Genomic DNA, 11,840 nt, shown 5'->3' with positions numbered 1-11,840 from the left:
AGCTGTGTGCTCGCATGGCCAAGAAGGCCAATGCCATCCTCGAGTGCATTGAGAGGAGTGGGGCCAAGTAGGTCGAGGGAGGTTATTCTCCTCTCATACTCTGTCCTGATAAAACCACATGTGGAATACTGCATCCAGTTCTGGGCTCCCCAGTTCATGTAGGACAATGAACTACTGGAGAGAGTCTGGCACCGAGCCACTAAGATGACTGGGGGACTGGAGCATCTACCATATGTCAGGAGGATGGCACCAAACTCGTCTCAGTGGTGTCCAGTGACAGGGCAAGGGGCAGTGGTTACAAATGGTCCATGCAGGAGGTTCGGCCTAAACATAAGGAAATACTTCTTTACTGTGAAGGTAACAGAACACAAGAATGGGCTGACCAGAGAGGTTGTGGAGTCTCCTTCTCTGGAAAAATTCAGAACCAGTACAGACATGTTCTTGTGTGATCTACTTTAGGGGATCATGCTCTAGCAGGGGACTTGGACTAGATAATCTTCAGAGATCTCTACCATTCTGTGATTCTTTGAGAACAAGGAGTCTTCACATCTTTGTCAGTGGGTGGGAAAAGAGATGTAGGAAATTAGAAAGCCCAGCACAGCTTCAGCAGGATCTGGGGCACTGCTCCCTTAGGGGAATAGTGAATGCAGTTGTATGCTGTAGGCTGTCCAAACCAAACTCGGCCCTTTCAAAGAGCTTCCTGGTTATGTGAGAGAAAAGCATCAGGATTTGTATTACCTCAAGAGGCTTTATATTTTTAGATATAGATAGAAGAGCATGTACCATCAGCAGGGTTCAACTCCAGTTAATCCCACTGCATATTCACTTAACACAGAAGAAGGAATGGTGTTGTATATTGGGGAATAAAACATCCTAACAAGAAGTGAGCTTTGAGGTAAAATCAGTGTTAGAATCTATCTAGAAAAAAAGAAGCAGAACTAGATCTGAACCAAAGGGCAGTTTTAAAGTTTAGTTTATTCTGTCAGCTGGACAAAATAGCTCAAGGGTTTGACAGGGGAAGAAAGGCTGCAGTTTCCTGAAGAGGCTGAAAACCTGGGACTTGCCTCAGATAAGACTTGAAAAAACTTCATGGAGAGGACTCTTGACCTAAGTGAATTAATTTCTGTTCATGCTGTGGAGGCTGAAAACTAGCAGTGATAGAGTGGGTAAAGAATGACTAGAGCAGAGAAAAATAGTACTGAAGGGAGAAAAAGGAAGGTCTGGAAAAATGTTATTACTGGAGATAATCAAGTTTTTACCTTTTTAATTCATTGTTTCATGTTAGTGGTCCAGAATTGAAGTATAAGGTAACTCACAACACTCTGTGAGTACAGAGAGTTTGTTTATGGGACTGAAAAAAAAGAATCTTTAGCCTTTTCCAATCTTTCAGTTGGCTGTAACCTGGGGTACTTGTCAACTGAATAAAAATTGAGGTGAAACTGAATATATTAGGATATAGCTTGACAGAACACATTCAACAATGAAGCTGTGAAAGTGGCATTTTTTGTAGAGGTATTAATGCTGGTGTACAAGGCATTTCCTGTGTGCTCTATAATCTGAAATGCTCTGTATGATCCTGATCTTCCAAGCTCAAGAGTTATGAAGTCATACTAGGTCTGGGGAGAAAAGAGACATGTGATACCAGAAAGGTTGGGCTTGTTTGATTATACAGAGGAAAGGCTGAGAACAAATTTGATGTCTTTAATGCCATTAGTACTTAACAGCAGAAAGGAAGAAGCAAGTTAAGATAGAACTAAGAGAAGCAACACGAAACCACACTAGTGTGCTTAGTTTGAGAATTTAAAAAATAATTTTAAAAAAAGAGCTTTTTACTGACAGAGCAGTGAAATTCTGGAACAAACTTCTGGACAGAACAGTGTGAGCCCAAAATATAACTAATTGTAAAGTATGTGTGAAGAATAGCACACAATGTCAGTGTTGATTGGATTCAGTCACAGATCATGTGATCCTAAACTTAATTTAGATTAATTCTCTTATTCTCTACAGGGAAAAACAGATGGAATATATGACATTGGCTAAAATTTACTTGGAATGTGGAGAACCAGAACTATCACTAAAGTGTCTGTTTCAATCAAAGGAATTCCGGCTTTGTGCAGAACTGTGTAAAAAGTTAGGAAAGGTACTAAGTCTGCTAAACTATCTTCTTACCACTTTCTTTTTCCTTCAGCTTTTTCCCCTCATGTTATTCATAAGTTAATCACATTTTTCTGTGACATGGTATTAGCTGAACTAGAACATCTCTTTAAGCTGGGCAGTTCAAGAGGAAATATTTCTCACAGAATAGCCAGACGAGGAATGGAGAGGTCAATGATGCAATTATGCAGTCTAGGTTCATTTCTTTGGCATTCCTCAAAGATCACCATCAGTCTTTTCTGCTTTGCAGTGGAAAGTTAGTTAATGACTGACTTCATGAAACTTAAGATGTTACTTCTTTCAGTACTCTGATGCTGTTGAAACTTCACTGATAACAGACACCTAAATGGAACCTAGAACCCTGCAAGGGTTCAATAATGTACTCACAATTTTCCAAGTGTATGAGGATATTTAATCTTTTTTATTTGCAGAGCATTTCAACTAAAAAGAATGTAAAGTAATTGTTCTCAGATATTTAAAGATTAAAATACAAGGTTAGAGTTCCCATTCTTCATCCATAACTGTTTAAATTTAATCCTGTTGATATGGAGAAATTTGCAAGTCAACAGAAGAGTGTGTGGTGTTTTTTAACAAAGCCAGGTGAATAAGAAGCATTTTGGAAATCCTGTGTAATATCCTTAATTTTATATTCTGTTTCTTCAGAGACAAATATTTTGAAGGTTTTTACAAATCTGTTCAGTTTTAATGATTACTTTCATATGTATTTGATTACATTCGTATACTTTGATTACATTTTATTATGTGTGCTTCTCTGACACACCTACATGATGGAATTACTAAGTTTATTCTATTCATGTAGTTTTGACTGGTTACAGCACTTCAGTTTAATTACTGACTTCTGCATTGCAGATGAAAGATGCTGCTGTTTACTACCAGAAAAGCCAGTGCTACAAAGAAGCATGTGAATGTTACGAACAGATTGAGGAGTTGGATTTGGCAATTAAAATGTATTGTCAGGAAGAACTCTATGAAGAAGCAGCAAAGGCAGTTGAAAGGTATGTCTTCCAAGAAGGTAATGGAATATAATTCTCTTTCCCATTTCCAAATTCAGCATTGTACAGCTGGCTCACCATCAGTTTTTTCACAAGAGTTTTGGCTGGTGGCTTTGTTTTATATGAAGTTAGAATTTTGTCAGAATTCTCACTTGGATAATAATAATAACATGGGGAAAGCATTCTCTTGGATTCCCAGCTAGAGCAGTGACTGGCTTTGTTTTCCTGGAAATTTTTTCCAGTCTCTAGTACTAGTCATGTAATTTCTTCTTCAGCCAGTCCTCTGAACTAGATTTTCATGGTAAATAGGACATACACATTTCATAAGAGTACTAAATTATTCTCTCTTAAAAGTGAAATTGTCACAGATTTAGCCACTTATTCGCTAACTTCTATAGATTAAATATTATATATTTGGTTATATAATGCATTAGGCATTGTGGCAAATGGACAAGTTGTCCCTCTGACAGATTCTTGTTCCCAGTCTCTGAGATAAACTTTTCCATACTATGGAACTATACTGCTGGCTCAGGGCAGTAAGAAGTACCTCACACTATGATGGAAAAAACTGTATTTATTAGTATCTCTTTGACAGAACTTTGCATCTAGCACCATCCCTGTGACCTCATTAGAACATTCTTGCATAAATAGTTCATTTATTTGCCATACTTTTCATCACAGCTAAATTGATTGATGACTTTTAAAGAATATACACACCAGTTAGGACTTCTTCAAGGTCTACAGTTACACGCTTTCACTGAATTCCTTTGTGATGTATCTTTAATAATGGCAACTGTTTTTTGAAAGACTAAAGCTTGTTTCATGTGTAGAGATAGTCTGATAAAAAAGTTTAAGCATTAAAGTCATGTTACCAACTAACATTTTTTAAAAATCAACCTCTCCAAATCATTCATACAAATTCATCAGCATAGGTACCAGAATTTGCACTCCCACATTTATCATAAGAAAGATGATAATGAAAGGCTAATGATAGTTTGCTCATCCATGAGGAATAAAATTACTCATTTCCAGCATGCAGAAGAGAATACCTCTGCAAGACTGGCTTAGAGAATACCTTAATATTCACATAAGCCAATGATAATAACTGAGACATGTATCACTTGAAATAGTTGGCCTTTTTGAACGAAGGCCTTCTGAGGGCAGCTCTTTGTTTAATGTTTTGGAGTCTTTTTAAAAATGCAGTGCTTTTTGTCTAAGTTACTCATCTATGATAGTAAACTATTTCTATTTTATCTGATATTTCAGATATGAGGAGATGTTAAATGCAAGAGGACAAACGGTTTCTAAACTCCCATGTACATCAAATCAGTTGTATTTGGAAGCAGCTGCAAAGTACCTGAGAATGAACAGAACTGAGGATATGATAGGAGTCCTCTCAAAACTTGATACAGAGGATCAGCTGGAGTTTCTGAAGTCTTGTGGATGCTTGCGCCAAGCAGCAGACTTACTAAAAAAGGAAGGTCGAGAGGAAGAAGCTGCAAAGTTAATGAAACAACATGGGTTTGCTCTGGAAGCAGCCAACCTCACAGCTATAAAAGAGTTTCGTGCATCGTGTTTGCTCGCTGCAGCGCGTGCTGGTGTGGATCGCTGTTCAGAATCGGACCCGGCAGACCTGGAGGTCATCCTAAGAGAAGCTCTTGAACTTTGTGAACAAACCAAGCAGAAGTCTGGCATTGCTGAGGCTGTGTTTTTGCAGGGAGCTCTGAAGGCAGACTTCGAAAAGTTGAGCAGCGCATACCGTCAGTTCCTGTCTCTGAATCATTCTGCTGGGGCAGTTGAAGCTCTCTTTGAATTATCTCGCTGCAGAGTTCCCAGCCAGAACGTCCTTTTTCTGGCAATCCATGGCTTAAAGGCCCTTCTCAGTCTGGTCAGGGCTTTGAAGAAAGCAACCACCAATGCAGAGAAGGATATGGTAAAGTCATGCTTTGCCTATTTTGGGATTGTCCCAACAGGTGACAGTTGCCAGGTGTCTCAAAGTGAAGCGGAACCCATTCTCAAGTTTTTGTCTGACAAGCCAAGCCTAAGAGAGAAGAAGACAAAAGGTGATTTCTCAGTAAACACAGAAGAGGTAAAATCAGCTTTGATAAAACACTTGTTAGGCAGGTTTTGCTCTATCACCCATGAGTTACTGAACAAGAGTTACCCTGATATCTGTGTGAAGTTCATTGTTGGCTTTACCTGTGAAGATAACACCTGTCAAGGTTACCATCAGCCTTTGCATCGCTGTGAAGCAAAGACAATACTACAGTGTAAAATGCACCTGGTGGCAATACATGGACTGCTATTGGAAGCCATGCACACTTTCCCCAAAGAGCTACTGAATCAGTGCAAAAACTTTTACATTCTGACTGCTGACAAATATGTATCATGTACAGCTCTCCTAGAAATGTTTTTTCCTAATCATTTTCATTTGAGAATACTGTCTGAGAACCCAAAGGCATGCAAAGAAATACTGGACTTCAGTAACATTATTTCCAAACCCTGTAGATCAGTGTTGAACGAGTACATCACAGATAAGTTTAAAAATGAAGACACTGCAGCCAGAAGACAATCAACTGACTTGTGGCTAAGGGCCATGCAAGTTTTCCTCTTATCTTCAGGATATCCTCAAGAGTTTGAGAAACTTCTTTTTAAGGAAGAGGACGATTATAACAAAGAGCTAAACTGCATTTTGTCAAAAGCAAAAAACTCTGCAACGAGTAGTGGCCAAGGAGGAAAGGTCAAAAGAATAGAAGGCAGACACGGTATGTTGCTACCTGACAAAAATGTCGAAAATGCAGGGAGAATGCATTTGTGCTTCATTCGACTTCTTGAAAATTCTTTTGAGCAATTCTATGTTCATAAGAGCCCAGAAAACTGCAAATGGTTTTTTTTCCGTTTTTTGAATGTCATCATCAAGAAACAAACAAGATTCCTGATTCCAAGCATAGGAAATACTGTGATGTTGTTGGAATTCCAGTATATTATCTGTTGTGCTGTCCTGATGCGCCTCTGCAAGAACATTACTCTATGCTTTCCAAAGAGTTACATTGCTCTCATTCATTACTGGGAGTTTTTGTTCAGAAGCAAAGACAGTAAGAAAGAACTTAAAGACACCTTTTCAATTATACAGGAGTATAGGCCAAAGGATGTATGTGCGTCTATACAGAATTTCAGACATCATCTCTGTTATCTAGCAGAAGTTCTGTGTGGAGTTCATGGAAATTTCAATGTCCTTCTGGATGCTTTCAGGAATCTTGATTGCTTAACTTCAGGGGAGGCTGAGAGAACTATAGTGCTGTGCTTAGTGATGTTACTGAATGCTGACCAGGTGGAGAGTTCTAATCATAGATCCCTCTTAGGCCACCAATTCTATGTAATGAATACGGTGCTGAAAATGATACGAGAAGACCATGCCTCTAAAATGCCTAGAAGATTGCTAAGGGTCGTGGAGAAAGTGAGTGATGCTACACATGTAAGAGAAATTGCTACAGGCCTGCAAGAGCTTCTGACAGAGCGAGATGAAGAACACTTGGTTGACTGCCGATGGAGGTGGGACTCTGCCTACACTCAGGGCCATCCACCCATACGGGGCATCCTGTATGAAAAAATAAACCTTGACAGATTCATGGCCTCTTTGGAGAAGACAGAAGATGTTTCTGAGCTAAAAAATGAACTTGGAAGGGTTCATTGCTTAGAGGACCAAAAAGATCCCCTGGAAGTCATTGCACTCAGGAAGCAGCAGAAGCAAGAGCAGAAAGCATCTGCTCAACGCCAGCTGCGTCGTGTCTTCTATTTTGTTTCTCTGTGCATGAAGTGGAAAAGGAAGGCTTGCTCCAAAGCTGAGCCTCCTGCAGTGGAAGGAGAGGAATTCTTATCGGAGATCTTCAAAAAGGCAGATATTGACCAAACCCAGTGTGACCTCTGTGGAGTCAAATTTATCCAGAACTCTGAGAACTATTTCAGCCAGACAGAAAGCATGGAGGCAGACACTTCTGAAGCTGTGACACCAGCAGAGGCTGATGGGGAAGAAAAGTTGCATGCAGAAGGAAATCAAATTTCTGTAGGCAATGGGGCTTACATAGAGCACAGAAACACAGATGAACACAGGAATAATGAAGATGCCTACAAATATTATGCCGATTTTTTCAGAAGAGAGGTTGATCCAATTATACTTGATGGTCTGAAAGTAGTGGAGGCAGTTATGGAAAAGACTTACACCCAAGACTATTTAGCATATAAAGAAGGCTCCAACTTACACCAGAGAAAAATCAAAGAGAGTATTAAGAAGCTTTCATATGCAGTAGAGGAAATATATGAGAAAAAAGCCTGGGTTAAAGGTAAGACCTTTTCAGTGTTGTTTTAAACAGCTGAGTATGTCATTTGAGCCCAGACTTCTAGACCTGACACCCCACTATTTGAAAATCTTAATGTGGTCAAGAGAGAGATATTTCCAGGTATTTCAAGTAGATAAGGAAAGGAGAAAATGAGACAGTTAAACATATTAGCAAATATATTTTCACCTCTTCTGAACACAAAATAATGCAATAATAATACAGCTAAAGTGAATAGTGGTGAATTTTAGTTAGCAGTGAAGTGAATTTTGACTACATGATCAGACATGTTGAGCTCTCTGAATTTATGCAGATGTAAAGCAGTTTGTTACATGAGACCAGGTAATCTTTACTAATTTTTCTATTTCTTTGGAACTAGAAACTTGCTGAGATCTGCCAACCACAGTAATGTGGATATGCAGGAGTAGCGTGTTAGGAGTACTTGGAGTCTTTGGTTAAGAGTAGTCTGAGTAGTCTGCCCTTGAACTTGTAATTTTGCTAGGGCTGAACAAAAGTGGGTACTTAGCTACAAACCTGTGGGGTGTCAGGCACTCAAAGACAACCCTGCTATTATGAAGTCCAGTCAGTTATGGTGCTCAAGAGACACGTACTTCGATATTTCATTCCCCTCCCCCCTCAAGTATGCTTAAATCAGTATTCTGTGCTAATTTTTGCCGGAAAAACTGAATCACTGAATGAGTGGCCTAGGAGCTAAATTGTTCGGGGTATTTGCTCTGGGAAAGTGACATCTTAAATCAAAACGTTACTGGCTTTAGTTGTAGAAATCCACCAACCCTGCCAAGTTGTCACTTTGCCTGTGATGTCTGACAGTAATGAAGAACTGTAACATTTGATGTGTTCATCAGCCCTGATCAGTAAAATATGCTAAATTTGTGGGTCGGGGTCTTCATTTATAAGCTTAATCTTTAGTCCTGCTGGAAAGCTTTTACATATGGATGAAGTCCATAAAGTTTTGCTTATAATTTAGTTGGCTTTCTGCTTAATAAACCACGATAGTGTTGAATATTGTATAGTAGACCTAATTAGGTAATAGTTGATTTTGTTATGACAATTGTTTGATGAATGATACCTTGTTCTTCCACTCAGTGAAAATATATTTAAAGAAATTATTTGCCTTTGAGCTTACTCTTCCCTCACTTTGTAACAAGCATTTTTAACTCCTTAATGATGCAGTTAAGCAAAAACTGCAACATCTTGAATTTGTTGTGTTTGGCTTGTATAATTCCAGAGAGGTAATGAAAGCCAGGAGCTTCAATACCCAGAAACATATAAACCAGAATGCTTACAGGAGTTTCAGGTATACCTTAAAAGGGACAACCTTAAAAGGGACAGAACAAGAACAGAGCTGCTCCTCTGACAGTGCTAGTAATGTTGATTTGGAATAGAGAGTAATACATGCAGCATCTTCATCCCCAGTACAGAATTTGCCTGCATATGGTGACTGAGATTTCTTGCTTTGAGGTATCATACAGCACAGCTCTGTGTAACCTCATTTTGTGCCTGGTATTCAGCTGATGTTCATCTCTCAGCCAGTGTTCTCACTGACTGTTAATTGCACTCCATTTCAGCTGAAGAAATAATAACCAAACATGCCAACAAATTGCTTGCCACCATTGACGAGGCTTCTAAGTGGCTGAAGAAAATGGACTCCCATAGGATAAAAGAAGAAGGTATGTTTCTAAATTACACAGGTTTCTGTGCCCCCTAGAGGACACTGGTCCTTAATGGTCGCTTAGCATCACTTGAGTCCCCAAGTCAGCAGTGTTGTGGGTATATTCACTTACCATCTAGGCAATGAGAAAAGGGCACCTCCACAGGGGAACTCTGGAACAAACATAAGTTAACCAGTCTTTCCTTAGTGGCTCTTTAAAACAGAGCATGAGCCTTGCAGCTGGTTTTAGGGTGGCCAAAGTGGAGCAAAACTCCTCTGGCCCTCAGTGGATCCCAACTTGCATGAAGTATCTGTGTGTGCACACAGGCAGACACAGATCCGCATGTAACTGTGGCTATAGTTCAGTCTTCAGGATAGAAACTTGGGCAGGGGGAACAGAAAAGAAGCTAACTTCATTTTAACCAGTAAGATAGTGCTGTTTCTTAACTCTGCTGCAGCAGGGAGTTTATGGGCAGTGTGGATCAAAGTTCTTGAAAACCAGCTGCCTAGCAAAACTAATCCTCAGATTGCTTTTAAGAGTTCTGTGGAAAAAGTTGGTTTCTTTCTGTTCTCACTTCTGTTTCAATTGGTTTCACACCTAAAGTAGCATATCACACGGTCTGCTGCATCACAGACTTCTGAGGACAGGCTTAAGATTTCATTGTGCCTACCTCTATGTTTAGCTTCAAATATGTATTTAGGTGGTGGGGTTGCAGCAATTGCATGGAAAGGCAGCAAGGAAGTGATCAGGCTTACAAATTGCATGGCATGTAAAGCATTAAAGTAGATGTGTGTTAGTGAATTTGATTGTGAATAAAGCCTTGTGTTACATTCCTGTTTCAAGAAAGATATAGTTAGTAAGATTACCTGGGAGCTCTCCCAGTCTCAGAAGCCACATTATAGTCTCTCTTTGAAGTTGGTTTCTGCTGAAACAGAGCCTTGCGATTGGAGAGACAAACTTCTTTATAGAGGCAAAATCAGTAACAGTAGAAAGAGATTTTCAGTGTAAAAATTAATTACTAGTGCAGCAAGTGGCTTAGCAGTCTTTGCTTCCTGGTGGAGCTCCTAAGCACATTGTAATGTTAAGCCAAATACTTCTTAAACATGAGTATACATATATTGAAGGCATATTGCTGACAAATAAAATAGCAACGACACAGCTTGTCATACTACTAAGAGGACAATGTGTTGGGGTTTTCCATTCTGCATTAATTTCTTGTTTTTAATATAGGCTTTGCCCATGATAGAGACTTGGAAAATGAAGTGGAAGATGTAAGCACAGCTTTTGAAGAACTTGTCTGTAAAAAACGCGCAAGAAAAAAAGGAAAACGTGGGAGATTATAATTATAAAAAATATGCAGATTGCTGTTCTATCTTGTTAACAATCTAATTTTAGAATTTAAGAATAGTTGAAAAATAGAGGGATGGGGCCAGAAATGGGAAGAGTCTGAGGAAAAAACAACTTATGCTGTCATTTTTTAATCACTTGTATTGTGTCAGAATAATGAACTCTAATGTGATAATAAGATTTGTAAAACCTGGGACAGGACAAATTTCTTCCAAACCTCTGTGGTATCTTGAAAGTTAACAAAAAAACCAAAGAAACAAACAAGTAGGGAAAAAAAATGTTTCTGCCTTACCTCAGGGGTATATTTCTAGTCAGTCTTCTTCTTTTTTTTTTTTTTCTTCCATGTTAATCTACATCATCACTCTTCTGAGCTGTAATATTCTGAAAAATAGAAGGGTAATTTCTCTGATTTTTAAGAGGTTTAAATCAGTGTTTGTAAACCTGTGTTATGAGTCTTGTTTTGTCTAGAAATGTTTGGTATTTACAATATCTGTTTTCTATTTTTATAGGCAAAACCAGCAATTTCTAAAGCATTCATATTTTTTACAGTGTATATACTTTTAATTAGATATGAAAGTTTTGAATTGTCTGATCAAGTTTTGATACAAACTTTTCTGTAAATATTGAAATAGGTAATCTTGCTTTAAAAGAGTGCTACACATTTTAAGTGTTTTGTAAACTTTAATTAATAAAAGGCTTTTTGTGATGTATAATAATGTTTTTATAAAACCTGTAAGATTTTAAAAATCACTTCATCATGTTTTATTTTTTGAATGCTTTCTGAAAATCCTTTGTCACTGATGGCATGAATGAGATTTACAGGCTGTGTCCAGAGTATCTGTTCATACTGATGCTGTTTTACTTCTGGGATTTCAGTGTCTCCAACATAATGTAGTGTCTTTTCAACATATTTTACCATTGCATGGTAAACATAATCAGTTACAGTATTATTTAGTTGTTGAAATATTTTTTCTTGAAAGGGGAGCCACTTTGTATACAAAACACATTGTTTCAATAATTACCTTTTGCCAAAAACTTTATTATGCTCAATGCCACAGAAAAGGGACATGCTACATGGGTAAAACCAAACCTGTAGAACAGAGCAGAGTGGGCAGCAGTAATAATTATGTGTGGCTTTGTAATTGCTGTTGTCTGCCAGAGGCTCTTTATGAACTGCTTTGTATTAAAGAAGCCTTGTTGCTCAAACTACTTTAAAATCATACATTGATGAAATGTAATTTCAGTGATAGAAATCAAGAATTATCAAGATTTAGATCATTAATGGAAATTCTTTTGCTTTGTTTTCTGTTATGATATGT

At 38.3% G+C, this 11,840-nt stretch overlaps 1 protein-coding gene across 2 annotated transcripts in view; it reads left to right on the top strand.

Moving 5' to 3' along the window:
• TRANK1 (tetratricopeptide repeat and ankyrin repeat containing 1) overlaps positions 1-11,271 on the top strand; it is a 53,279-nt gene extending 42,008 nt beyond the window's left edge. For both annotated transcript variants that reach the window (XM_071736022.1, XM_071736023.1), the window contains exons 20-24: positions 2,008-2,140; positions 3,025-3,170; positions 4,434-7,507; positions 9,091-9,192; positions 10,405-11,271. In XM_071736022.1, the coding sequence (XP_071592123.1) occupies positions 2,008-2,140; positions 3,025-3,170; positions 4,434-7,507; positions 9,091-9,192; positions 10,405-10,517 (3,568 nt within the window). In that variant the 3' untranslated portion in view covers positions 10,518-11,271. The remainder of the gene's footprint in view (positions 1-2,007; positions 2,141-3,024; positions 3,171-4,433; positions 7,508-9,090; positions 9,193-10,404) is intronic.
• The last annotated feature ends 569 nt before the right edge of the window (positions 11,272-11,840 follow it).

This window comes from Heliangelus exortis, chromosome 2 (assembly GCF_036169615.1).
Source record: "Heliangelus exortis chromosome 2, bHelExo1.hap1, whole genome shotgun sequence".
Lineage (NCBI taxonomy): Eukaryota > Metazoa > Chordata > Aves > Apodiformes > Trochilidae > Heliangelus > Heliangelus exortis.
Note: the sequence above shows the minus strand (reverse complement) of the source record. Positions and strands in the feature narration are given on the sequence as shown.